The 25,592-nt window shown below is 44.8% G+C and overlaps 2 protein-coding genes across 2 annotated transcripts; both read left to right on the forward strand.

The window, feature by feature from the left end:
• The first annotated feature begins 74 nt into the window (after positions 1-74).
• abca5 (ATP-binding cassette, sub-family A (ABC1), member 5) lies at positions 75-20,441 on the forward strand. The gene is made up of 38 exons (XM_080516603.1): positions 75-209; positions 1,468-1,637; positions 2,550-2,736; positions 2,974-3,147; positions 3,234-3,331; positions 3,423-3,649; positions 4,363-4,504; positions 4,586-4,774; positions 4,970-5,117; positions 5,310-5,487; positions 5,922-5,980; positions 6,534-6,820; positions 7,487-7,606; positions 7,681-7,819; positions 8,055-8,145; positions 8,274-8,413; positions 8,647-8,766; positions 9,234-9,435; positions 10,407-10,573; positions 11,086-11,213; positions 11,351-11,488; positions 11,616-11,729; positions 12,642-12,812; positions 12,904-13,017; positions 13,094-13,231; positions 13,324-13,392; positions 13,482-13,573; positions 14,364-14,487; positions 14,564-14,681; positions 15,386-15,477; positions 15,655-15,830; positions 15,969-16,044; positions 16,174-16,268; positions 16,501-16,620; positions 16,700-16,852; positions 16,931-17,010; positions 17,095-17,150; positions 17,609-20,441. Exons 1-38 carry the CDS (start codon positions 197-199, stop codon positions 17,750-17,752), a joined length of 5,049 nt encoding a protein of 1,682 aa, XP_080372729.1. The 5' UTR covers positions 75-196; the 3' UTR covers positions 17,753-20,441.
• A 570-nt stretch (positions 20,442-21,011) lies between these two features.
• LOC308145311 (charged multivesicular body protein 6-like) lies at positions 21,012-24,378 on the forward strand. Its single transcript, XM_080516699.1, has 8 exons — positions 21,012-21,197; positions 22,049-22,158; positions 22,255-22,342; positions 22,420-22,506; positions 22,590-22,655; positions 22,763-22,843; positions 22,934-23,006; positions 23,530-24,378. Exons 1-8 carry the CDS (start codon positions 21,135-21,137, stop codon positions 23,577-23,579), a joined length of 618 nt encoding a protein of 205 aa, XP_080372825.1. The 5' UTR covers positions 21,012-21,134; the 3' UTR covers positions 23,580-24,378.
• Positions 24,379-25,592: the final 1,214 nt, after the last annotated feature.

A 25,592-nucleotide genomic window follows, 5' to 3' on the forward strand; every position in this document is an offset into this window, starting at 1 on the left:
TAAATCGCTGTCAATCATCGTGCGCTCAGTTCTGATTGGTTGACGTCACGTTTTTGTGGGAACCGTGTTTGACAGGAGGAAGTAGCGTCGCAGGGACAACACGGGGGAGCTCCTTCCAAAAAAAGGTTTATTTATACTAAAAACACGTCTGTAATGTAACGCCGTCGAGTCACACGCAAAAGAAGGATATGCCTTAATGTATTTCATACGTGAGTACGCTACATTTCCCCGTTGCTTGTTGCATTTGTGTGGTTTGTGTCCCCTCCACAGAAAGAATGAAGGTTTGTGTTGATGTAGCCTGTTAGCTTGGTGACTGGTTGTACGCACACGCAAATAGCTCAGAAAACACAGAGGTTTTAATCGCATTCAATTCGTTGCGTGTGGACGGAGAGGTATTCAGTCAGAAGACGCGTTAAAAATGTGCAGACAGCGGGTAGAGAGAGGATGGCTGTCCGCCTGGGAGCGTGTGAGCAGGTTAGCGCAGGTTCGAAGGCTAATGGCTAGTTAACCCTGCAGAACCTGACTCGGGTCATCAAACCAGCTGGTTATCATCCTCTAACAAACCATTCAAACCAGCTGGTTATCGTCCTCTAATTAACCATTCAAACCAGCTGGTTATCGTCCTCTAACTAACCATTCAAACCATTCAAGCTAATATCACCCAACTAAAGATTCATACCAGCTCGTTGACGTCTTCCAACTAACTATAAAGCATAATCACCATCATCATTGTGTGTTAGATTGGATGTAAAATAGTCGCGATATTAAATCATATAGTCATAGAAAATGTAGGTTTACATCCATAAAATCTTGAAGAAAAAAAAAAAAACAGACCAAAGCTATTATGAGCTCCTTTTAATGATAGTTTTTCATGCTAGTGATATAATTGTGACTTAAATTACCTTAAACGGGACTGAAATGATCCAAAGTTGGACCCAAAATGACTTTAAATTGGATTTAAATGACCTGAAATGGCCAGGAATGGCACTGAATTCACCCTAAGCCCGACTGAAAGGACCCAGAATGACCTTAAACGGGACTGAAATGCATTTCAATAGGATTGAAATTTCCTTATACGGGACGTAAATGACTGTAAATGGCCTGAAACAGGATTTAAATGACCTAAAATGACTTGAAATTATATGGAACGGGACTGAAATGATATAGAATGGGACAGAAATGACCTTAAATGACCGTAAACAGGACTGAAATGCATTTAACTCTGGTTGAAATGCCCTTAAATTGGACTTAAATCACCTCAAACAGGACTGAAATTTGTTCATTTTATTTCTTCATTCCAAAGTCCCGAATCAAAAAGAGACGGAAGTCAAATAACTTATATTCGCAGCCCCTTTATCTCAAACAACCATTTTCCATTTAAAATTAAAAGCAAACAGCAATGACCTTAAACGCTGTTTAAATGACCCAGATTATAAATGTGTGCGTGTGCTTTTGTCGACCTCCCAGCTGAGGCCCGGATCAGTGAGACGACCTCTCGTCCGTACATCATCCACATGAGGAATGCTGGGAACATGCAGCCCACGTACAGACGAGATGCTGGAGTGTGGCACCAGACCAAACGTCTCCTCTACAAGAATCTGCTCATCAAGTGGAGGACCAAGCAGCAGAGCCTGCAGGTACTCGCCTCTCAGCAGGCCGCCGTGGTTTCATTAGTCGTCTACCTCAGTGTATTGTTGTTGTTTGATTCAAGCTGCTCGTCCTTCTCTTCCTTTAAAAGTCTCATCGAATGAGGAGTGATTCGTTGTGGAAGTTACTTCAGTTAGTGGGAGGAAGATGCTCCATAATCTGAATTCTAGCTCCGTGTCAGAAGAAAGAGCGATGAAAATTGGATGCCGCTTTATGCTTTATGCTTATTGAGCAAGACGGCAGCTCTGATCAGATTAAATAATCCCTTCCTTTAACTGCAGGGTGGATTTCCTCCAAATTCAATCGGATTGTCAAATGAAATAAGTGAGACAGCTTCTCCTTGTTATCCTTTCAATTTCCTCTCTGTCAGAACATGAATTTTTCATTTCGCTTGAAGTGGCCCTGATGCATTTTTCATGTCCCGGTGTGTGTTTTCTTCGAGGGGTGAGGGGTGGGGGGGGGGGCACTGTGGGACCTCCCATGTCTTCTTGAACAGCTCTCGTGTAGTAGAAAAAACTATCAACACCTTGTACCAGAACAACATAAATAAATAAATAAATAAATGAAGCGCTAAAGGTATTATTATTATCAAAGCTATAGTTTATTTCTTCAACATCCAAACCTGATGCTTAAATGCTACGCGGCTTTATTCACACCTCACTTTCTGATCTATTAGTTTTCTGACTGACAATTTGACAATTAAATGACATGGTTGATTGAGCTTAAAAGCTTCTGGATCCACATGAATGAGTGGAGTCTGTTATTTTCTCTGCTGCAGTGGGTCATTGTTCCATCTGCCTCTCACGGTCACGCTCGCATCAAATGGACGTGAACAGAGACGCCAAACGCACTGGACGTGTCATGATTATGTCCCTCTGTCCCCCCCCCCCCCCCCCCCCCAGGAACTGATCTTACCTCTTCTCCTGTTGGGTCTGCTGATCCTCATCAGCACCCTCAATCCTCACGTCTATTATGGAGGCATCAGCACCACGGAGCTGGAGCACGACAGCCACTTCTTCAAAGGCCTGGGCTACACGCCCATCACCAACGTCACCAACCACATCATGGAGGAGGTCGCACAGGAGATGCGTGAGTCTGACAACCGTCCTTGAAATGATCCGAGAGCAATCATTTATCTGCGCCAGTTAGCCTGTGGCTAAATGTGTGTATGAGTTAAATGTAGCTCCAGATAGCGGCTAAAAACAATTCGGTTCTTCTGATGGGACCAGACTGTCTACCTCTTACTTCTTTGATTATTTTTGATTATAGTTCCTTCAGTGTTCTCACTGTGAAACCTGTGTAACGAAAGCCTCGTCGTCCTCGCAGACATGCAGGATCACCTGGAGATGTTTGCCAGCGAGGAGGACCTGGAGAACGCCAGCCTGTACGACCCGTCCGGCTACGTGGGCGTGGTGTTCCTGGACAGCTCGGCCACGTCCTACAGACTCCGCTTCCCTTACAACCAGCTGCCGCTGCCCAGCGATTACACGGAGTCCATCGGTAAAGCTGCAAGGACGAACGACGGCAACATCAGCCGACAGGATCATGTGGTTGATGTTGTCATTCCGCCGCTTGTTCTCTTCCAGCAAACTGCTTCACCAGCTCGGTGAACTGCAGGGCGGCGAATTACTGGTACTCCGGCTTCATCCGCCTCCAGTCTCTGATCGATGCGGCCATAATCCAGGTGAGCCAACGCTACGTCCTCGACGGTCCTCCCTCCCGAAGCCAAATGACCGAAGGCAAACGTTCTGAAAACGACGTCCGTTTGCGTCCAGATGCAGACGAAGCGCTCGGTGTGGAGCGAGATGGACCTGAACGTGGTGATGATGGGCCAGCCCGGCTCGGTGGAGGTGCAGAAGTTCCCCCACGCCCTCATCTCCATCTACCTGGTCCTGGCCTTCACGCCCTTCGTCACCTTCCTCATCGTAAACGTGGCGGCCGAGAAGGAGCACCGGCTGAAAGACACCATGACCATGATGGGACTCTACGACTCCGCCTTCTGGTGAGGGGCTTGCTCACCCTAGCGTGGGCTGATGAAAACATCTGGACCAGGACGTGTTCAATTTTATTAGATTATTGATGTAATTCACAAAAAAAGCTTACAATAAAGGCTAACAAGTAGTTTTCTTATCATTCGTTTTGAATGTTTGTTACGTAATTAAACAAGGTTGATTTCATGAAATGTCATAGCAACAGTTAATATATTTTTTTTACATTTTAAGATTTTTTTAAGCCATTTTTATATATTTTTGGCTGTTTTAGCCACTTGAGCTATTTATAGCCACTGTGCAGTTCCCACTAGTTAAAGTATTTTTAGATGTACTTTTTCATTTTTCCCTACTTTTTTTTTTATCTTCTTTTTTCCCTTATTTTGTTTCTTTTTTTTTTTTTTTATTCTTCTATTTTTTTCCCCATTTTCTTTTTCCTTCTACTTTTTTCTCTTTCTTTTTTGTCTTTCCTCTTTTTCAGCTTTCCTAGAAAAAAAAGCTGAGCTGGCAAGTTTCATTCTTTTAGTTTATAATTGTAATTTTTTTTTCGTGAGCATTTAAGAGATGGTGCGCTGGATTTCATTTAGATTTTGTATGAGGGAGGAGTTTAAGAGGTGATAGTTAACATCATTATTCTCTCACTTTTACATGAAATAATGCTTTTTTTTTTTCTTGTTTAAAGCAGGAATGCCACTGTAACATCTGTGTGTCGTCCCCTGTGCTGCAGGTTGTCGTGGGGCCTCCTGTACGCCGCCCTGGTGACCACCATGTCCTTCCTGATGGCCATCATCGCCACCTACACGGCCCTGTTTCCAAACAGCGACTTCCTCGTCGTCTTCTTCCTCATCTTCCTCTACGGGATTTCATCTGTGAGCGCTTCCCTCGGAGAAGAAGAAGGTTCCGTCCCTTCGTTGTGAACCTGCTCTGACCACGCTTCTCCACCTCCTCAGATCTTCTTCTCCTTCATGCTGACGCCGCTCTTCAAGAAGCCCAAGTTTGCCAGCACGGTGGGCTCCATGCTGACGGTGGTGTTCGGCTGCCTGTCGCTCTTCACCGTGCTCATGAAGGACTTCCCCCAGCCGCTGGTGTGGCTGCTCTGCCTGCTCTCCCCCAGCGCCTTCTCCATCGGCATCGCTCAGGTCGCCACCGCCAAAACCCACGCTAAGATACGCTTATGACGTCAAGTGATTTTGTCTAAAATAGTCACGCAGAAGAATTTTCCCATGTTCGTGAGGCGGCTCCATCCGCAGACAGGCCTGAACTACGGAATGAACCATTGTGAAGCAGATGAGGGGGAAGAATTTCATCTTTCAAGTGCACCATTTTGTGTTCAGGTGGTGTATCTGGAAGCACAGGGGTACGGCGCCGTCTTCTCCTCTCTAGCCAACGGGCCTCACCCTCTGTACGTCCCCCTGCTCATGCTGGTCCTGGACTGCATCCTCTACCTTCTGCTGGCGGTCTACCTGGACCAGGTCCTGCCAGGTGCGCGACAACAAATCTTCCCTAAATTGTTATTGTTTTAACTCGGGCTTGTTATATTTAATTTACTTGCCGTTCTGACAAATATTTTCATCAATGCGTTTTAGATTACCCTTCATTTTCGCCGTTTTGCTGATAGTTTCTTGGTCCAGACCTGATAACGTTCCCCTCTGTGTTCCGCCCCTTCTGTGGCAGGGGAGTTTGGGATGAGGCGGTCCCTGGTGTACTTCCTGAAGCCGTCCTATTGGTCCAAGCGCAGGAGGCGTTACGTGGAAGTGAGCTCGGTGTACGACACCGAGGCGAACGGCGCTCCGGGCGCGGACGAATCCGTGGAGCCCGTTTCCCCCGAGTTCAGAGGCAAAGAGGCGATCCGGTAACAGTCTAGCTCGCTGTGTGAATGTGTCACAAGTCTGATAGAGCATCTGAGTTTTGGATGAGTCAGATGTGTTTTGGATTTTGAAGAATTTTTGTAATTAATTTGTAAATCAGGATTTTATTTATTTTTATCAAATTTTCTGTGAGGGACATGAACGTTTACAACTACATATCCGAACTGTGGATTTAGTCTCAAAGCGGGTTGAAGACAGATTTTTCTTGGGTTGCCGAACAAACTAACAGTAACTCACTTTCGGTTTCTCTCTCTCTTTTAGGAGTGTGTTGTTTTATAGATAGGAGAATGTTTGAGCCGCTGTAGAAATCATCATCAGACTGTTTGCACTGATTTAAAGTGACTGGATGTTCTGACCAGAGCCAAAACTCATTGATCTGCTCTTCATTCTGTCTCCTGGTTTCTTCTTCCTCCGACAGCATCAACAACATCAGGAAGGTTTACAAAGACAAGGACAACGTGGTGGAGGCTCTCCGAGGTCAGTCTGCTACTAAAACACAGCAACTCTGTATGCATTTCAAATCGACTAACTACAGACAAGAAAACAACCAAAATAATGACCTATTACAAGACAGTTTCACGTTATAACAACCGACGATCATGTTGCTCATGTCATGTAGTTACATAATTGTTCCATGAGGCAGTTGGGAATTCAATTCAGACTCTGCAGAGCGTTAATACAAAGACTACAGAATTAGTATTTCTGCCTTTTTTTTTTTCTTTGTGGTTTTACTCCAACTTTCGAGTAAAACTTTCAAACTATGTTTGTGTACAGATTGGGCCGTCGTGCTGCAGAAATGCTAAAGAAGTGATTAGTATATTGACACAACGCTTTATGTCTTTACCGTCTCAATCTGGAATTATCCACATTTGACAAACCGTGGGGCGTCACAATATTCATTGTTGAAGAAAATATTAGAATTTGTCATTATAAACTGGTATCAAGTGCAAAGATCAGGGGTGTTTTTAACCCCGCGGTGTGTTTGCATTTTGCTTCCTTCACACCTTCTGTTCCTCCGCCCCCCTCGCAGGCTTGACCTTCGACATCTACGAGGGTCAGATCACGGCTCTGCTGGGACACAGCGGGGCCGGGAAGTCCACGCTCATGAACATCCTGTGCGGCATCTGCCCCCCCACCCAGGGCTCGGCCACCATTTACGGGACGCCCGTGTCGGAGATCGCCGACGCGTCCGAGATGAAGCAGCTGGTGGGAATCTGCCCGCAGTTCAACATCATCTTTGACGTGCTGACGGTGGAGGAGCACCTCCAGATATTTGCCGCCATTAAAGGGATCCAGCCTGCGGACATTGACACCGAGGTATTATTATTTTTTTTTTTTACTTTGTCTCTGGGAAAATAAGAGTTAAATTGTGGGTCCTAATATGTCAGAATTCACGAAAAAAAATACCTTTATCTGCTTCACATCTGTTTAAATTGGAGATATTAGCTTCTGGTGGGAACATTACTTGTTACTTGGTTGCTTTAGTTTTTCGTGGATATTGGAGAACTGATCAAAAGGCTACAATGTTCCACTGAATGTTTTTTTTGCTACAATTTATAGAGACATTGGTTTTCACAGTAGAAGTAAGAAGATACTTTATTCATCCCCATGAGGGGGAAAACAAGGTGTCAAGCAGCTGATAATAAAAATAATAATAAGAGTTGCAATTCTTTCTCTGTCACAATTGTAACAGTCAATTTGTAAGAATTAGTTTTCCCAGCAAAAATCAAAATCTCTCTTATCTTGTAAGGCTTAGTATCTTATTTCCAGAAGTCTTTTCAAGATAATTTGTGCTTCTTTCACTGGCAGATTGTGTTACATATTACAAGCAATAAGTATCTTGTGTCATTTGTTTTTTGCTTGTTTTTTGAGTGACCTTTATTTCCAGTGTCTTAACCAGGTATAATATTGAACCAGGAACTTTGAAAGCCCTTAAACTCCACCTCTGTTGTCCGTGTTTGTTCCTTTGTGTTCCTCTGGCAGGTTTCCAAAGTGCTGAAGGATCTGGACCTGGAGAAGATCATGACGGCTCAGGCCAAGAATCTGAGCGGGGGCCAGAAGAGGAAGCTCTCCGTGGGCATCGCCATTCTGGGAGACCCAAAGGTACGCCCGGAGTGCCCCCCCTCCCGTCAGTCTGAGGTGGTCAGAGCACGTCGAAACGTCTTTTTCTCCGTCAGATTCTCCTGCTGGACGAGCCCACAGCCGGCATGGACCCCTGCTCCCGGCACCAGGTGTGGTCTCTGCTCAAGAACCGCCGTGCAGGCAGAGTCACCGTGCTCAGCACACACTACATGGACGAGGCCGACATCCTCGCTGGTATACACACACACACACACACACACACACACACTTGACACTATAGAGGTCACTACAGTATGTTCAAGAAATGCAAACTTTCATCAGTGCCAAACAAACCAATTGCCAATTCTGCAGAAAAACACAGAAGAATCATACACAAGAAAATGGCTTTGTAAAATCAAGTTGTTTTTTTTAACCCCTTCAGAATCCATTTTTGTTTTGTCCTCAAAATCCGGTGTTCTTGTTCCCTTAGATCGTAAAGCCGTGATCTCTCAGGGGCAGCTCAAGTGTGTCGGCTCCTCGCTGTACCTCAAAATTAAATGCGGTGTTGGATATCATCTCAGGCAAGTCCATCTCTATTCAGCAGTCTGCGATTGTGGCTCACGCTATAGTTTGTGTGTGTTTTAACTGCGTGCGTGCGTGTGCGTGTGTGTGTGTAACTAGTGTTAGATGTGCGTGTGCTCCTCTGCAGGATGTCCATAAGTGAACGGTGTGACGCCGAGAAGATCTCCTCGCTGGTCAAGCTGCATGTTCCCAAAGCAAAGTTATCTCGACAACACGAAGCCGAGCTCACCTTCACTCTGCCTTTTGAAAGCATGGACACCTTCCCCGGTCAGATTTTTCTCTCTCAACCTCTCACTCTCTCATCTTCTCATTCTCGAGTTCTTCAAGTGTTGGTTCGGCAACTAGTTCATCCAGTGATCATTTCCCTGCCGGGCGATTTGAGGGGTGCTGTTTTGCTCCTCTGACCTCTTCTTGCCGTCTGCTGCACTTTGCTCTTGACCAATCTGAATGCTCATCATCTCTCATCTCACACTCTCACGTCTTCACGTTTCCTCACACAGGCTTGTTCTCTGAACTCGACTCTCAGCCAAACCTGGGTGTCGTCAACTACGGCGTTTCCATGACGACGCTGGAGGACGTTTTCCTCCGCTTGGAAGCCGAGGCTGAAGTTGATCAAGCTGGTGAGAAATCCAGCAAAACTCTTCGAGAGAAACAATCATTTTATTGCTTTTTTTTCTTCTTCTTCTTCTTCTTTTCACTTTTTAGTTTCCATTAGTTTTTTTTAATCTCTTTTCTTTTAGTCTTTTTGTTTTTCCCTCTTTACTCTTCGTCATTTTTGCGTAGTATTTTTCTTCAGTGTTTGCTGTTTCTTCCTCTTCATCTTGGGCTTCCTCTTGTATTTTGGTGTTGTTTGTGTTAACCTGCATGGACATAAAGTTATTTCATATGATTTCAAGGCCCTTTGGCGTCACTCGGTCACCTCACATCAGAAAAACTTGAAAACTTGTTAACTGTTTTAGCATGTAATATTTATGCCATAAATTGATCGAATTCGACTGCATGCCTTGAAAGGCCGTGGACGTTAACATGAAGATGTACGTTAGATCACAGCTCATTCGCAGAACGTCGATTATCCTGTCGTCCACAGACTACAGCGTGTTCAACCAGGAGCAGGCGGAGGAGGCGGGCGACTGCGCCTCCCTGGACGACACGGACCAGCGGCTGCTCACCTTCTCCGACAACAAGTCGGACGTGGTGTCGGGTCACGCCCTGTGGAGGCAGCAGTTCAGCACGGTGGCCTGGCTGCACATGCTCAACATGCGGCGCGAGAGGAAGGCCTTCATTTACACGTGAGTGTACGGCGACGGGGAGCCGATCACGCAACAGGAAGCTGGAGAATTAGCTGGAGGCCGTCGCACAAACTGGAGATCTGAGCAGGAAAAACCTGTTTGTGCTTCCATGAGACCTGGAGTTGGTAGTTTTCTTGTAAAGTCTCTGTTTGAATTCACTTTAGCAAACGATGAACCATTCTATCACTGCAGAAAACTTACCGTGTGCCACAATTATCCGTTTTCCTTCATATCTAAAATCGGCAATTAAAAAGTTGTGCTGTGAAATGATTAATATTTTTAATCATATTAATCAAAGTGTTGCTGATTAATTTCATTTTGATTGAACAATCACTCAAAAATAAGAGAATGGATAACGGGCCGTCAGGGCGCTTGTATTATGCTGAAAGAGGCCGAAGAAAAAATAATCTGTCTTCAATGGTCCATAGGCCTGTTTTGTATCGGGCTCCTCCTGTAAAACGCTGACAGTAATTTCCACCGCAGCTTCCATAATTCAACAGGAAAAAGGGTTTCCGGGCTTGGCGGGGAGCCCGGAGGACACGCTGTGGAGACAGCCTGGGCCGGACACAGGACCCGCGCCAGGCCGTCCTCCCCTGGGCGGGTGGCAGGCGGCGGGGCCCACAGTGTTTGTCCGGCCTGCACAGGCAGGGAGTTCGGCGCCATCCAAGGATCAAGCACGCCTGCTGACCACCTTAGTTGTGCGATTAAAAACAAACAAACAATCTAATTAACAAAAACACCCCCAGTCATTGAGATGCAGACTCGCACTGGCCTACTATTATCATAGGACGACAGTGCAATTTTTACTTTACAAATTACAGACATGGCGCATTCGCATGGGATTAAGATCACAGACGTCCTCCGCAATCATTACAAATCACTATTGGTCCCTCGGGAATGCCAATCCCGTGCAAATAGAGCTTGAGACAAACTTAACTTGTTGGCGTCTGTCTCCCTCGCTCCTCCTGCAGTCTGGCCCTGTTCCTGGTGTTTGTGGCGGCGGTGCTCGTCTTGTCTCTGGCTACAGGAAACATCCAGATTCACTCACCGGATCGACAGTTTTTGCCCATCTACCTGCTGAGAAGGAACCAGGCGCCCCAGAGATACGCCACCAGCCTGCTGGTCCAGAACTCTTCAGGTGAGCTCACTCCGTCACCCCACACGTCTGTGTTCTGACCGGTTATTCTCTCTCCACCTTAAGATTTAAACTCATTTTAAGCCAACAACCAAATGATTGATGCAGTTTATTCAACTAAAGGTTGAATTGAGGTATGAAAGCATAGTTTTAAAGCCACCCAAAAAACCTGAACCGTTCAGAGGAAGAAACTCGGCAATTCAGAGACTCATAAATCACAAACAAATGCAAATGCATTAAAAAAAACCTTTATAACCTATTTAAATCATCACCGTGATATTATTCACTACAATATGATTGTATGATGATTTTTTTAAATTTATTTTTTATATTTATTATTTTATTCTAATTTGATGTGATTATATATGTTTTTTTTATTTTTTTATTTTCTCTATTGGCAATTTCATTTCATTTGTTTTTTTTCTGTCAGTCTCCCACTTTAAAAAAAAAAAAACAATCAATAATATTACATCGAACATGCTCTCCTCCGCTTAACTTTTCTCCGCGTCCTGCAGGCTCAGACATTTCTGATTTCATCCACAATCTGGAATCTCAGGATATCAAAGTGGAAGTGATGAAACACAGCGACTACATGTCTGCAGCTCCTCACAGCGCCGCCATCAACGTCACGGGATCCAGCAAGGTCGGCACGGATTGAATCTGTTGACAAATACCTGATGAAATCCAAGCATAGATTAGATTGATTTGGAAGAAATGCCCTTTGTTTGAGCAGGCTGGAGCTTTTTTTAACTGAGTGTTGTGACACTCTCTGCCTCGCAGGGCTTCAGGTACAGTGTTGCGTTCAACAGCACCACAGTTCACTCGCTGCCCATGGCGGTAAACGTCCTGAGCAATGCTCTCCTGCGGGGGCTGAACGGCACGGGGCAGATCCGAACGTGGACTAAACCATTTGATTACGTGAGTACCCGACCGTGGTTTTTTCGCAGCAAAGTAATGCAAATGAATCGACGTGAATATATAAGCTGCGGAAATAAAGAAGTGTACACACACACAAAAAACCATTTCTCTTTGTGTCCTTCACCAGCAAATCCCAGACGCCACGTCCTACGCACTGGTGTACATCGAGGCCATCATCCTGGGGATGCTGGCCGCCGGCATGCCTGCTTATTTTGCGATGGACCACACTCGAGACCGAGAGGTGAAGAACACACTGCTCTCACCCTCTTTGATCTCTGACTGATCAAAGCATTGCAGCAGGGATGTCAAACGGCCCACAAGAGGCTCCAATTCAACCAAATAACCAGGCAAATTGTCAAAAATTCAGTGAAACAGATTTAAAAAAAAAACAAAAAAAAAACAAATTTCTTAAGAATAGCAGACACAACACACCACTGAGCCCCGAGCTGAGATATCTGTGATGCTGCCATGAAAGCGAACTGCATCTTTGCTTTTGGACATTTCGCTGTATTTCGCTCCACCATGTTCGATTAACATTGGCCTGATGTTGAGAGTGATTTTTTGCTGATGCTTATAATTCTTTTGTTTTGTGAAAAATTATCTACATTTTAATCACGTGTGGGCTCTCATTACAAGAAAAAGTTTTAAAGGTTTAAAGATTAATTTGACACTGTTCAAAAGGTTGGGTCCACTCGAGATGAAATTAGGCCGTATTTCATCCCCAAATTAAAATATGCTTGATACTTTACAGTGAAAACAAACACACCTTCATACAAAAGTATTTTAAGACTCTCTCTGTGATTTCTGGACCAGAGAAACCAGGCAACTAATGAAATGAAGCAAAGTAGGTCAGAATATGTGAACATAAATAGTAGGCTTTAAATGCATTTATTTCATTTTGTAGTATTCCATGGGGATCAGCACTGGAGGCCGATACAGTTTGATTTATTTGTTGGTTTCAGGCCGAATAAAATCATATAATTTCTTTGGACCCCCCCCTTCCCCTCCCCCGAGGTTAAAAATGGCAGGTCACAATGCCACACAGCCTTGTGATTTCTCTGTCGCGGATCAAAAACTAAAGTTGTAAACGAAACAGTGAAAAGAGATTTAATTCTCTTTTGTGTTTTTTTTTTTTTTTCCCTCCCCTCTTCAGATCAAGTGTCGCTCCACGCTGCGCATCTCCGGCCTGGTGCCGTCGGCGTACTGGTGCGGCCAGGCAGCGGTGGACATCCCCTTCTACTACCTCATCCTTTCCTGCATGACGATCATCCTCTTCTCCTTCCACACCGGGAACCTGCTCACCTCCAACAACCTCACGGCGGTGGTCCGTACAGCTCGCCACGTCCCCCGCCCGCAATCATCCAGCACTTTCTCAGGCTGACCCAAACCCCCCCCCCACCCCTGTCCTATCTTAGGTCCTCTGCACGGTCGGCTTCGGCCCCGCCATGATCCTCTTCACCTACGTGTTTTCTTTCGGCTTCACCCGAGTCCAGAGTAACAGGGACTTCTTCTCCGTCATCTCGATGATGGTGAGAAAACGCCACACTGGCTCCTCCCCCTCCTCTTAATCCCGCGAGACTGACCTAACGTTGGCCCGTGTGTCAGGTGTGCGTGGTGTCGGCCACGGTGGTCCAGCTGTCGTTCGTCAACGACAACCCCGGACTGACCAGGAACCTGCACAACGTCCTGTGCTTCTTCAACCCTCTGTACCCGCTCATGGGCTGCCTCAACTGCATCACCAAGGTGAGGACTGGCGACTCCATCCCTCCGCTAAAAAATCTGCACCGACGGAAACAAAATGTCCGACTCGCTTCTGTCCTCGCCTCCCGTTCCAGGTGACTTTCCTTCCTTCGCTCTACGAGGACAACTTCTTATGGAAGAACCTCCTGATTTCAGTCGTCGCCGTACGTATTGCATCCAGAATCATTTGATCTTAAATGTGGGCTGCAGGACGGGAGACGTGTGAGTTTGTTGTGTGGTCTGTGTGTCTCAGCCTTACCTGCAGTGCATCCTGCTGCTCTTCCTGCTCCGCTGGCTGGAGATCCATTACGGAGGGAGGACCATGAAAACCGACCAGTTCTGCAGGTGAGCAGCAGATTTCAACTCTGAACTTCATTTTTCTTTAGAACTCTGGATCACGTTTTCAGTCAAGCATAGTTTTTTTTTTTTTTTTTTTACTTATTTGGGTCCTGAAAGTTATTATTTCAGATTAGACTACCTCTCTTTTTTGTGTGCGTACAAGACGACTTCCACCCCATCTAGTTACACTTGTATATTCAAATCTAACCTTTGCTTAGGAGAGGCAGGGTTGGATTTTTAGCTCATATTCAATGTTTCCCCAATTATTTTCATACTCGTATTCACTAATTCTTGTTTCAGCTTTGACTGCTTTCTCTCTGAATCTGTGGAATCCACTCCAACATATCTTTCTTTCTCATTTAATCTAAGATTTAGATATAAAGTGTTTTCTTGAAATGTGTGCCTGATTAATATAATCCAAGTTTTTTTATAATCAGAGCCAGAAGCAAGCCAATTTCATCTTGAGTGGGCCGAAGTGGTAAAATAGTGTCGTATAACCTTTTAGACTTTAAAGTTTTTCTTTGTTGTGGCTGAAATGAACTGATATACAACTGATTTACATACTATTTGTTTTACATATACAGCCCAATTTCATCTTGAGTGGACCTTATCTTTTAAGTAGTGCCATAATATTCTTTAAATTCAAACCTCTTGTGGTTCGGTGTAGAGTTGACACACCTGATTGTCAATCTTTGAGTATTAACGAAAGCAAAAAAAGTTATTTTGTCCACATCTTCATGGTACCAGTGAGGAGTTATTTTTGAACAATGATGTTTTTTCCTTAAAACCACTGCAGGATCTCATCCAAAGCGAAGCCCCAAACCGAGAGGAACCCGGAGGAGGGGCTGAATGAGGACGAGGACGTCCAGATGGAGAAGGCCCGGGTGAAGGAGGCGCTCAGCTGCCAGTCCTGCGAGGAGGTGAGGGAACGTCTCGGTGAGAACGTCTCGTCTCGGCGAGCGCGGCCTCAAACCTTTCCTCGCCGTGTGTGACCAGAAAGCCGTGGTGGTCGTGAGTAACTTGAAGAAGCAGTACAAGGGCAGAAGAGAAGGTTTCTCCTTCAGCAAGAAGAGCAAAGTGGCCACGAAGAACGTCTCCTTCTGCGTCCGTAAAGGTGAGGCTTCCCCTCGGTCCGTTGCATTTTAACCGAAATCCTTTTTTTTTTTTTTCTTTAAAAAAAGAGACCTTTTTAAATACATTACAGTCATTCCAATTTGCTTTTATAGAGAAAATAGAAAAACCCAACATATCCACATGAGCAAGCAGGTGTGTTTGCGACTGTGGAAAGGAAAAACTCCCCCAACAGGGAGAAACCTTTGCAGAAACCAGACTCAGAGGTGGCGGAATTCTGCGGAGCGGTTGGGGTGAAAGGATAGAGGAGAGGAGAGGAGAAGAGAAGAGAGGAGAGGGAAGACAGAGATAGACTGGGTGGGGAGATACAAACAATACCCTTGTTAGTGCTACATACATTTTTTTTTTCTTTTTAATAATACAGTAATCACAGTGATCTATATATTTTCCAACTGCCATGAGATTAAACCAGCCTGAGCAACAACAGAGCAAAAACCAAAATAATCACAACAATTATAACAAAAGCAAAAACAAAAGGACACAAAACAAAGAAAGAAAAAAAAGAGAGAAAAACAGAACAAAACAAAAACAGGAAGAAGAAAAAACCCAACAACAACAAAAAAAAGCAAACAACAACTTGATTTTGATAATTAACAGAACAATCTCGTCAATGATGAGTGGAAGTGGAAGATTTGAACCGAAATCCACGGGGGGGGACACTTGAAAGCTCACCTGCTGTCTCCTCAGGTGAAGTTCTGGGGCTGCTGGGTCCGAACGGCGCAGGGAAAAGCACCGTGATGCACATGTTGGCCGGGGACACAGACCCCACTGCTGGACAGGTACGAGACTTGAGAAGGAGCTTCACCTCCTCCACACTGTACTGTGTTTCTTTCTTTAGCCTCTGTTTGTATGATTGAATCGACAACATTCACGCTAACCATTACACTGATAAACAACACAAAAAAGCGGTAGATTAGTTTCCTGTGAGTCAGATTCTGTACTTTGTTCCGGTCCAGGTGCTGATGGGAGACTACAGCACCGAGTTTCGCCCGGTGGACAATCCCCTGGAGCACGTGGGCTACTGTCCTCAGGTGAACCCGCTGTGGCCCCGCATCACGCTGCAGGAGCACCTGGAGATCTACGCCGCCATCAAAGGGCTGAAGGGACAGGATGTACCCGACATCATCAAGCGGTGAGGGGACGGACGCCGTCCGAAGGGCCTGGAGACAAACATGAGAGTCGTCCCTTTTCTGTGCCGCGCTTCTCCTCTCATCTCGTTCATTTCGATTGAATTATTTCTGATTTTGCGACTGATGTGTGTGGTTTTCAGCGTGGTGAACGCCCTGGAGCTGAAAGACCACGTGAACAAACAGGCCAAGAGTCTGTCTGCGGGACTCAAGCGCAAGGTGAGCGAGGGAGGAAGATGCTCTGTAATCTGGACGCTCGTTGGAAGTTGCAGTGCAAAGTACCGTATGAATAAGCTTTGCAGTCGAGTCTTTATTTGGTTGTTTACATGTTCTGTTTGTCGTTTGCAGCTGTGCTTTGCCCTGAGTATGATCGGGAATCCTCAGATCGTCTTGTTGGACGAGCCGTCGTCGGGAATGGATCCGAAATCCAAACAGCGCATGTGGTGAGTTCACATCACGGGAAAAATCTCATCACAATTTACATCCGGAAAAATATTGATATGCATCAGGATACAATTCAAAGGTAGAATTTTTATTTCTTTTTTATTAGAAGCTGCGTGGATCAGCTTGTGTTCTATCAGAAACCACACAGTAAATTTGATTTAGGCATCAAGGTTTGCAGTTTAAATGTGGTCTAAGAGGCATTGAGATCATGTGAATCAATTTCTCCCGCAGGAGGGCTATTCGCGCTGCGTTCAAGAACCGCCAGCGGGGCGCCGTCCTCACCACGCACTACATGGAGGAGGCGGAGGCCGTGTGCGACCGCGTGGCCATCATGGTGTCCGGACAGCTGAGGTGGGCTCTCAGGCCCGCTCTGTAGCCCCCGCCGGTTCAGACTCCTCGCCGTTAATCCGCCCACGTCTCCTCCCTCCAGGTGCATCGGCTCCATCCAGCACCTGAAGGGGAAGTACGGCCGAGGCTACAGCCTGGAGGTGAAGCTGAGGGAGGAGCTGACGGGGCTCCAGCAGGTGGCGCTGCTGCACAAGGAGATCCTGAGGATCTTCCCTCACGCCGCCCGGCAGGAGAGGTGAGGCCGCATGCCGGAGCCGCCCCCCCCCCCCGCAGTCGGTTCTTCTTCTTGAGCCTTTGACTCGTCTCTCTGCAGCTTCGCCACTCTGATGGTTTATAAAATCCCCATGGAGGACGTGAAGTCGCTGGCCAAAGCTTTCTCTCACTTGGAGAGCGGTGAGTCTCAGCCTCGTCGCAGTCCGACCCGCCGATACGACAAAGCGGCTGAACTCTTGTGTTTGTCTCTCTCTGTGCCCTCAGCCAGGCAAACCTTTAACTTTGAAGAGTACAACTTCTCTCAGTCCACGCTGGAGCAGGTGGGTGCTCAGGGAACCTTTTCTGGACTTTTACACACAAGCTGTTGAAACCTGGCGTCTTAATTTCAACATATTGAGCAACAGGAATGTAAACGATTAAATCAGAGGGGCCAGAATGGAAAAACCACGGTATTAAATGAGTTCATGAATTATACAAATGCAGAAATTTCAATTTAAGATTTTTAATTTGCCACTTTTTTCCACATTGTCTTGGGGCTCATTTTAGTCCCTATTTTATTTCTCCATTTACTTCCTATTTTGTTCATTTATACTTTATTATATGTTTCTTTAAAGTTTTACATGTATTTTTGGTCCTTTTTTTTCCCATTTTTATTTTCTCTAACTTTTGACCCCGTTTTCTTTTTTAATCCATATTCTTCTGAGTTATTGTTGCCCTCTTTGTCTTGCGGCGCCGGGTTGTGACCTCTCCCTCGCTCCCTCCCTCCCTCGCTCCTCAGGTGTTCATGGAGTTTGCGAAGGAGCAGGAGAGCGAGGAGGACGAGGTGGGCTCGCTCAGCACCACCTTCCAGTGGCAGCGGCTGCGGCAGGACGCCTCGGCCGCTCACCCCCACCCTGACAGCAGCGTCGTGCACCAGCTCTGACTCCATCCACCCCCCCACCCCCTCACCCCCGCCGCACACGCCTGAGCCTGGGTACACTTGTGTGTGCGTGTGAGCGGTTTCCGAGGCTTGCATGTCGTGTGACCCTCGTCCACTGGTGCTCCTTCTTTACTGACTGAAGGGAGCGGGGACTTCCTCCTCTTTCCAGAAGGGTTTGTTTTTGTTTTTTTGTAGTCGAAGGGAGTCGAAAAAAAAAGAAAAAAAAGATTAATATATGATATTTAAGCTTTGTGATCCTTCCCATCATCTGGAAGGCATTACTGTGTCTGCGTTCGTGTGTGAAAGGAGGAGAAGGACAGAAAAAAAAAAAGAAGAAGAAGAAGAAGCACTACCAGGACTTGGGCTCGAACCAAAAGCCGTCTCGCAGGGCGACCGCGCCGTCCCTCTGTGTGTTGACGTGTTGGACACGACTGACCTCTCTACTCACGCTTTGGACCTTTTTTTAAAAAAAAAAAAAAGAAAAGAAGAAGAAAAAAAGACACTCGTTCCTCCTCCGGCATGGGGGAAGACGGTTCCTTCTCATTTTGTTGTTTTTCTTTTTGACACCAGCATGCACATCTTTTACGTCCACACCGAAGCGTCTCAGACGAGGGGGGGGAGGGGTGGGGAGGGGGGGGAGTGAAGGGTGCCCCCCCCCCCTCCCCTCCCTGCAGGAATGTAGTGTAGATTATGCACACCAGTGTACATGTAGCACACAGAGACGTGGGAGGAGCCTCCGTCCAGGACTCTTTTTTTATCTGAATGTACGACTTGGTGAGGAGCTGCCCGTCGTCCACTTTGGTGCCACTTTTAATCACGTTGTGTGTGTGTGTGTGTGTGTGTGTGTGTGTGTGTGTGTCTGCAAGTGTGTGTTTCTCGTGTTGGATATAACGTGTGTTTAAGCTGCGGGCTGTTTCTGCATTTTCTCGTGTTTGTACCTGCAGGTGGCGCTGTAACGAACCAGAGCTGGATGATTCCTGCGGTGAGTTTTTTTTTATTTTTTGGGGTTTTTTTTGTTACATGATGGGTTTCAGTGAAGTCTGAACTCGGGGCAAAGAAAACCCACCCGTCTAAACCTCTGCTCTTGCATTTTGGACCTTTCCTGCTGAGATTTAAATGTGTTGCGAGTTTTCTTTGCCCTGCGCGAAAGTTGCAAAAACAAATGGACCTGCAAAAACGTTTGTTCCGGCCCGTCAGCGACCCGACAAATTGTAATTATCTCCATGACATTCAGGTGAGCGGATGTTGGCTTAAAGGGAACTGACAATTGTGTTTTGTTGATAAATTGTGTTTCTGCTGCATGAAGGTTGTCGGTTCATCCGCCAGCATCAACCAGGTTCACTGCCGAAGCAGTTGAGCTGCTGGTGTTTCGTTTTTTCTTTTTTTTTCTTTTGCTCGCCTCCAATCTCTCAGACAATTGTAAGGCTCCGTTTACATGACTCCGACAAAAACTCCGAGCACCGTCGTCATGTAAACAAACACCTAGAACGCAACGTATGTTTTCCCTTTTCACTTAAAAATGTTGTCATGTAAACGGAGCTAAAAGCTCTTGGGATTGTTTTAAACGTGGCACCAGATTTGAATCAAACTCCCTGAAAAGTTTCTTTTCTTTTTTTTTTTCGTGTAACTTTTAATGCACTTCTTCAGATCTCATACACTTTGATCTCTACTGTCATCTCGACTCGTGTCTTTATTACGAAACACATCTTCATATTAACTTCCTGGTTGGAAAAAAAACAACAACAAAAACCCTACAAACATCTGGATTCCTGCAACTCTGGTTTTATTGAGGTTTGAACTGTTTGCGTTTGAGGTTTAAAGTGAATCAAAGAGATCCACTCGTCGTGGATCAGGACGTTTACAGAGACGGTTTCATGCAGTCGCTTCGACTTCGTCCTCATTTTATTGGACCTTTTGTTGCCTGCGGTGTCGTCGTTCACTAATGCTTGAGGACGAGCCAGTTTAAAGAAGTATTGCGAAATGTTTTTTTGGAGGCTTGAATACACTCAGTACACTTTATTTACAGAGAAACTGGACGTTGCCTTGAAAGACTGTTTCCCGGAGTTCCGTGTCATTTTTGACTGTGAAAATGAAAAATCCTGCTGTGTTTTGCTTTGGATTTTCTTTTTTTTTTTTTTTGACACATGTAGCCTCGTTTGCTAAATCGTGACAAGGAGTAAAACAGGAAAGATGCAGCTACAACTTGCTTTAAAAAAAAAAAAATACATTTCCCCAGAAGCAGCCACATGTGCTTTATCATACGTTCTTGTTTGGGTTTCAGTAACACACACACACACACTCCTCAGATACATTATGACATCACCTCTCAGTGACATGTAGCCGTCCAGAATCACCCTCAGCTGGTTTGCACAGTCAAACTGACCAGTTTCCTCCATGGAGCGCCACAAGGAGTCGGGAGGAAAAACCAACATCACCTGAAGCTCTGTGGAGGAGAAACCAGTATTTCTATGTGATTTGACAGTGGAGTGGGTCTCATTTCTTATTTTCCTGGTTGGAGTAAATTGGAACTATTTCTGGGAACTTTGATAACCTTTCTTTATATTATGCAATCTTTGTGCACTGATTTGAGTTTGGAAGGACTGGTTGAGCTGTAGTTTCCTCTTGTGTCGCCTCTCTTTGTCATTCATGAAGTCTGTGGTCTATTTGTGACCTTTTCATTAATAAATGTTCATCCATGTCACTTTTTTTTGGTCCCGTTTATCCTCCGACTTTATAGGACTGAAGAACCTGAAACTCGGTTGAAGACAAGTCGTAGAAGACACTTTAATTTATTAGCAGACAGTTAAAGTCCTAAATGCTTCAAAATATTTTGGATTCATTGTTTAAGGAACTTCCCTCTGGAATTAATAAAGTATTTATATTCTATTTACTGTTTTCGGATAACAGTTGGTAGCCACAGTAATCAAAACTATTCTTTCTGGGGTCAGGTGAAGTTATACATTCACGCTTCTGGACCTCAGGATTTATCACACAACTAACTTAGCTTTTTTATTAGTAGTTTTAATTTCATTTAATCATGAAATCTCGACATACATTTTCTCAATGTCAGAAGATTTAGTCAAATGTTTGTTTTTATCAACCCGAGGTCATAATCATCACAAATCAAGTTTAAAGTGTAGAAAAAACTCAATTCACTTTATAAAAAACCTTATTTATTTCTGATGCAGTTATTGTCCGGTAGAGGGCGCTGTGCACCCGGAGGCTGTTTTTAACCTCCCGGGAAATCGAGACAAGAAGAAGAAGAATCTGTGGAGCATTGTGTGTGTTGACAGTAATGGAGCTGCAGAGTTCTTCCTCAGAAGTTTAAAATAAACATCTGTCAGTCCTCACCGGTGGCGCCTTGGTGCTGGCATGCTGTGTCAGGATGGGAAACCTGTTTGGGAAAAAGAAACAAACGCGAGTGACGGAACAAGACAAAGCCGTTCTGGTAGGAAGAGCCTCGCCCGGAAGCTAGCGGTAGCATGCTAACTGCTCTGTGCCGGACTCCTCCGGGAAATCTCATCATTTAACACTTAAGAGGCCCGAAAAACCATCACACATATTTTATACAACATAATTTTATCTACTGTTACATTACATGGGCTGACCTTTAAATCGGCATCTTTGTTTTTGATAATGAAGCCAAGGTAACAAAAACAAAACTCTGTAAACATATAATATCCGTGGAGCTAAATCTGACAGTTTTGGCCAAAGTTAACTTCTTTGTCACAGTGAATACCAGATCGGAAGTAACTAACTACAACACTTCAAAATACTGTACTTGAGCAGTAATTCAAAGTATTTTGCGCGTCATTATGAAGTTGCAGTATGCGAAGTGTGGGTGTACAAGTACTCATTCTGACAAAGGATTATTATATATTGTACTTTAGTTTTGAAATCATAAGAAGGGAGGAAGAAACTAATTACAAACATATCATTGTAATTATATTTTATACTTTCATTCAGGTATTTATATATCAGGGGTTTATACTTTCATTCAGGTGAAAGTTTATTACATATTTATCTGTATTTATACTGAAAAGCAGAAGCTGCCCTATTTTTTAAAAAGGGAATGATCGTAGCAGTCACATGACTGCGATAAAGTAATATTGTTCATCTCTTGTATTTTATTAGGTATGTAACAACGTACTTTCTTTTTGTCTTGTTAATGATTTTTTAAATGTAGATATCTTATAGAGGGAATTTGACTATGTAATGTAACATACAATGGTTAAAACAAAGAGTTTATGATTGACTACAGTATAAATAATGTGTGTGTGTGTGTGTGCGTGTTTGCAGCAACTGAAGCAGCAGCGAGATAAACTGCGACAGTATCAGAAGAGGATCAACCTGCAGCTGGAGAAGGAGCGACGCTTAGCCAAACAGCTGCTGAAGGATGGCAAGAAAGAGTGTGTATCACAACTCTGTGTGTGTGTGTGTCACAGCTCTTCCACCATGACTGATTGATCACAGTGTGTGTGTTTTTTTATCCGGTGTGTGAACAGGAAAGCTCTGCTCCTGCTGAAGAAGAAGCGCTACCAGGATCAGCTCCTGGACAAGACGGAGAACCAGATCAGTAATCTGGAGCGTCTGGTGAGCCAGTGGAGACCCTCCGAGGAAGAACGCCTCCAAGTAGAAAACACAAACCCTCATCGATGATCTGCTTTCAGGTTCAAGACCTGGAGTTCGCGCAGATCGAGAAGAAAGTCATCGACGGGCTGAAAGTTGGAAACGATTGTCTGAAGAAGATGCACGAGGTTAGAGGCTTGGACACGCGTGTCTTCTGTCCGTGCTGCCCGACGCAGCGTCTCCAGCGCCGACTGACTGTTTCTCTCTGCAGGTCATGTCCATCGAGGAGGTGGAGCGGATCATGGATGAAACGCAGGACGCCATCGAGTACCAAAGGGTTCGTTCATGAACAGCTCAGATTAACATCTGAGTAATAACGATATTATTTTCTCCACTTTCAAAACCCGACGCAGCGATTTACTCTTTAATGTCGTTTCCCTTCAGCAAATCGACGAGATGTTGGCCGGCTCCTTGTCTCAGGAGGATGAAGATGCGGTGCTGGCTGAGCTGGAGGCCATAACTCAGGTCGGTGGACTCCTAATCCGCTGTAATCCAGGCGGACGTGGCAGCAGCTCTCTGCTCCTCGTCCTCATCCGGACTCTCTGACTCTTGCAGGGAGACGTGGAGCTTCCCGAGGTTCCTTCAGACGAGCTGCCCGAAGTCCCACCAGCCACCGAGGAGAAACCAGGTAATCGAGTCGGGAAACTTCTTCGGATGAGATTAACTAGTTAATCCAAACGATTAATCCCACTTGGAAGGAGTCACGCATTTGGGGGATTTTTATATGAATGTGTATCTTCAGGTTTGTTTCATATATGTATCCTGAAATCCTTCAAATATAATGCCTTCATGGAACTGGTAAGTTTCCAGTTGGAAAAGTCCCATTTCCCTGTTTTTTTTTTTGTCATTTAGCAGCAAATTTGTTTTGTGCAGACATCATCATCATCATCATCATCATCCTCACGTCTATCAACAGAGAAAAAAAAATTAGTCACATACAATTCAAAGTTTCTCACTTCTCAGTTTGAAACTTTCCCAATCTGGTGTCACGCCTGTCGGCTTCATGGAGCCTTCCCACAGACAAGTGGAAATTCCTGCTGTCTTCAACTGGGAAATGGGAATGTTCGGAATCTGGAAAACCCAGTTGCTGGAAGTGTCGAAACGAGTCTTCAAAGCCAACGAGCTATTCACTTCATTGCTGTCGGTTTCAGAGCGCGAGCGTCCCAGGAAGAAGGCGGAGCCTCAGATGCTGGCGGCCTGACCAACGCCCGGCGGCCGTCCGGACCTGAAACTCTGATCCGTGGGATCAGATCACCGTGCCTGAAACTAGTTTTGTCTGTCACTCCAGCCGTTTCTCACACTTACACACACACACTTACACACACATACACACACACACACACACACACACACACACACACACACACACACACACACACACACACACACACACACACACACACACACACATAAAGTGCTTGTATACGTAACTCATTTTAATCAATGAGATTATCTTTGCTTCATGAACTCGGTCAGATTAAACCAAACTACTGGGCTTATATTGCACACTTATGCCTTGTGATGGGATTTTCAGAAATGTATGTCTGAATGTCAACATTTTAAGGAACGGTTTTCAAAGTGTGGGAACACTACCAACCCCCCCCCCCACCACCACCACCACGACCCCCGCAGCCTCTCAGTATTCGTCACATTATAATAGACGTGTGTTTTGGCTCAGTCGGCAATAAAACACATCTTTTTTTCCAGTCAGTCTCTGCCATGACTAACTGCGCATTAAAGCTTCTCAGTTTCCGTAATTAATCTTAGTCTTAATCTTATTATCCAAGATTTTGCCTCTGAAAACTCCCCCCTCCTTGAACCGGCGCTGTGGCGCCCCCCCGAGGCCTCCCCACTCCACACTTTGAAAACCACTGCTCAGAAACGTCACGTGATGAAAACTGAACCGAAGTCTGTTTTTTCTGCTTTTTATGAAGTTTTTTTTTGTTTGTTTGTTTTCATCCCAAAGCATAAAGTGAAAATTAAAACGTTTGATTAAATTGCCCCCTCGTGGTACATCATCAGAATACATCAGTTAGCGTAAAACTTTCTACCCAGACTTTTTTTTTTTTATTTAAAAAGAACTTGAACTTTCACTCTTTTGTATTTCACGTGTAAAATGATGGAAGCAAAATGTCCACATAGGACCCTTTTCCCCACTTCCTTCCTTCATTTAAAAAAAACAACAAAAAACAGCTAATGCAAATGACCAAATATGGTCATCCCTTAATAAAGCCATTAGGGGGCATCAAGGACTTCCTCTCCTAATTCCGACTTCCAACTGGATCACATTGAACAAGAACGTTAAACTATCTTACAAAGAGTGAACGGAGCCTTTAAAATGACCACGAAGTCTCTTTTGTATTGTTTGTGTTGTAAGATAAACAACATGGAAGCTGCTCGCGCTTTTTGTGATACCGTGTTACTGTAGCAGTCACGTTGTAAACTGGAATCGGTTGATGGTAAAAAACATGGAATTGACCTTTTAGAGCTTTAATTGGAGGGGGGAAACACTCAAAATTCCAACTTGTGTGAACAACAGGAACATTCTGAATCTACTGACAATGCCTCAAAAACTGCTTTTCCCAAAGATGTGATGAACTGACTTTTCTTCTGTAACTTGGAATGACAAAAACTACCAGTTGGAGCGTTCCAGATGATCACAACACAGTCATTCAACAAAATGCGAGAGATTTACTGCGTCTAACAGTCTTCGAAATGGTGAGAATGAATGTCCCAAGGCTGTAAAAACATTAAAAAGTTTTCAGGTGCTCGACCTTATTGACTCCAAATATTCCGAGGACAACTGGAACGCTGGGCAACGTCTTGAACGGCATTCCCAATTAGATCTGTTTTTTTGTTTATTTGGGCGATCTGGCTCTGGCTCTATAACTTTGGTGCATTATAATCCCACATATTCAATTTAGATTAAAACTATAGGTAAAAGTTGTGGTTTCTGCCAGATCTTTTTCCAGGTTTAACCTTTGGACTTTCTCAACCCTGAAAAGTTTCCAGGAGAAAAAAACGACAACAACAACTGCACTTTAATTGCCAAACGGTCATTTTCTTGAATTTTTGGATGAACCTACATCTTCAGGCCTCAGCTTGACTCTGGAACATCTTCCGGATCCTAAAACTTCTCGTTTCGCACAATATTCATTATCTCTGAGACGGACTGACCTAATTCTGTATTCCCCCTGTGGATCAGAGCGGTGTC

The sequence above is a fragment of the Blennius ocellaris genome (assembly GCF_963422515.1).
Source record: "Blennius ocellaris genome assembly, chromosome: 21".
In the NCBI taxonomy this organism is placed as follows: Eukaryota; Metazoa; Chordata; class Actinopteri; order Blenniiformes; family Blenniidae; genus Blennius; species Blennius ocellaris.

Excerpts from the sequence above, each read along its gene's own strand:
- abca5 (XM_080516603.1), top strand. Across the intron at positions 9,436-10,406 it reads AGGAAGGCCTTCATTTACAC|TCTGGCCCTGTTCCTGGTGT; the intron begins GTGAGTGTACGG and ends CTCCTCCTGCAG. Across the intron at positions 14,682-15,385 it reads CTCCTTCTGCGTCCGTAAAG|GTGAAGTTCTGGGGCTGCTG; the intron begins GTGAGGCTTCCC and ends CTGTCTCCTCAG.
- LOC308145311 (XM_080516699.1), top strand. The coding sequence starts at position 21,135 with ATGGGAAACCTGTTTGGGAAAAAGAAACAAACGCGAGTGACGGAACAA. Across the intron at positions 21,198-22,048 it reads AACAAGACAAAGCCGTTCTG|CAACTGAAGCAGCAGCGAGA; the intron begins GTAGGAAGAGCC and ends GCGTGTTTGCAG. Across the intron at positions 22,507-22,589 it reads GTCTGAAGAAGATGCACGAG|GTCATGTCCATCGAGGAGGT; the intron begins GTTAGAGGCTTG and ends TTCTCTCTGCAG.